Source organism: Octodon degus, unplaced genomic scaffold (assembly GCF_000260255.1).
Source record: "Octodon degus isolate 3935 unplaced genomic scaffold, OctDeg1.0 scaffold00020, whole genome shotgun sequence".
Lineage (NCBI taxonomy): Eukaryota > Metazoa > Chordata > Mammalia > Rodentia > Octodontidae > Octodon > Octodon degus.
The window spans coordinates 339,212-341,147 of NW_004524596.1; the positions used below are offsets into that span (position 1 = coordinate 339,212).

Consider the following 1,936-nt stretch of genomic DNA (forward strand, 5'->3'; position numbering starts at 1 on the left):
CTTGCCAGGGAAATGCTTATTCCATTGAGCCATCTCCCCAGCCTCTTCTGGCTCTTTTTCATTTGAAATTAATATCCATAAAGTAACTTATATAAAGAAAAAAATTACCCTAGTACATCATTCATTGAATATTTTGATTGAGATAAATAATCTGTTGTTTGCAATATATCACAATTGAGTTTTTTAGGTTAGATATAATTCATTGTGATAGAGTAATACAGCATAATAGCACATGCTATATGATGCAAATTTTTTTTTTTCTTTTTTGCTACTGGGAATCAAACTAAGGACCTTGCGCATAACAGGCAGGCCCTGTGCCTCTGAGCTACATCCCTCACATTTTCATTTATAATAGTCCTCATCTATGGTTTTGCTTTTTTGTTTCCATTACTAATAATCAAATGTGTTTTGAAATATAGTACAGTACAGTAAGATACACTGGACAGAAAGAGTTCACGCTTTCTGACAGATCAAAAGCAGTAGCTAATGTATAAATCATTTCTTTTTTTAATTTTTTTTTTAGAACATTTATTATTCTAAAGAGACAACAGCTTTAGGTTAAAAACCAATCTAATGCCTTTTATGAAGAGCAAATATATTCTTGAAATTTGACTTTCAAATTTGGAAAATCTGTTTTGGGGTCGATGTAAGAAATTGAATTTCTCCTGCTTACTCCACATAAGGAATACTATTCTGTCATCAACATTTATAAACTGTATTTGCTCTGTGTTAATGTTTCTCTTTTAATACAATGATTTAGATAGCTACTGTTGTATTTGATTTTTCACTTTAAGCAGTTTCACTTAATAGTCTTTTTTTTTTTTTTTTTTTTTGATACCAGGAATTGAACTTGGGAACTCGCACTTTCTCAGCAGGTGCTTGTACTGCTGAGCTATATCCCCAGCCCATATTTTTTCATACATATATTTGCTATTTGTATTTCTTCATCTAAGAAGTGTATATTCATCTTAAATGCCCATTTTTGGATTGGGTCTTTCAAAGTTTTGTTTTTTAAAGTATGACTTTTTATATTTTACAGAACTAAAACCGGAACAGGTGAAGAATATGTCTGCCAGTGAGGTATATCATTTTATCATTATCCTTTGTTTCAGTTCTCTGTAAGACTGATTTTTTTGGTCTAGAATCTGACTAGAAAACAGTAAAATTAAAGTTAATTTTGTTTCATGTCCAAACATGAAGCCTATGCTGTTTGTCCCTTTTGTTATTTTTGGTAATGGGAAAAATGAATGGCGATTAAGTCATTTTTTTAATATATATATTTATTTTTTTATTGAGAAATAAATATGAATGAGACAGTTTCACAGCTGATTAATAGGACAGTTTTGATAGTCAATACACTGTACATTGTCATCTTCTTAGTGGTTATCCACAGTATAAGAAGCAGACAGGATATTCTGTCCAAACACTGTTAGTACACCTCTTTCTTCTCATTGAGTTGAGCGAAAGTAGCTGTAAATTTATCCTATTTTGTATGTATAAATACAAAATGATCTTTCCTTTGTATCTTTTTTTTTGAATTTTAATTTTAATTTTTTTTTTTTGTCCTGTCAGAGGTGAATATTCTATTGGCATCTAAATATTACAGGTGTTTGAATTCAATTAAACAATCTAACACTGTCTAGCAGTCAATAATATTAGTGGGTTATCCTCAGAAGTTATTGACTTGAGCCTTTTACAGCTCATCGTATTAATATGAATTGACTTTTTTTTTTTAATTTACTTTATATACCTCGTTTTTATACTTTTGTGCTGGATGGTTAAGACCAAGATATAGCAAGACCTATATACCAAGAAATGTGACTTTTGTATCTGATAAGGTCAGCTAAGTACTCTCAGGATTTACCCTGTAGCCTTGTACTGCCTGTTGTACATCCTTTTGTCAGTGTCTGACATGTGGATGAGTCACGGCCATTGC

At 31.0% G+C, this 1,936-nt stretch overlaps 1 protein-coding gene across 1 annotated transcript in view; it reads left to right on the forward strand.

Annotated features, from left to right (window-relative positions):
* Spast (spastin) overlaps positions 1-1,936 on the forward strand; it is a 94,860-nt gene that overhangs the window by 79,993 nt on the left and 12,931 nt on the right. Inside the window, exon 15 of the mRNA XM_012513888.2 lies at positions 1,040-1,080. Coding sequence (XP_012369342.1) covers positions 1,040-1,080 — 41 coding nt within the window. The remainder of the gene's footprint in view (positions 1-1,039; positions 1,081-1,936) is intronic.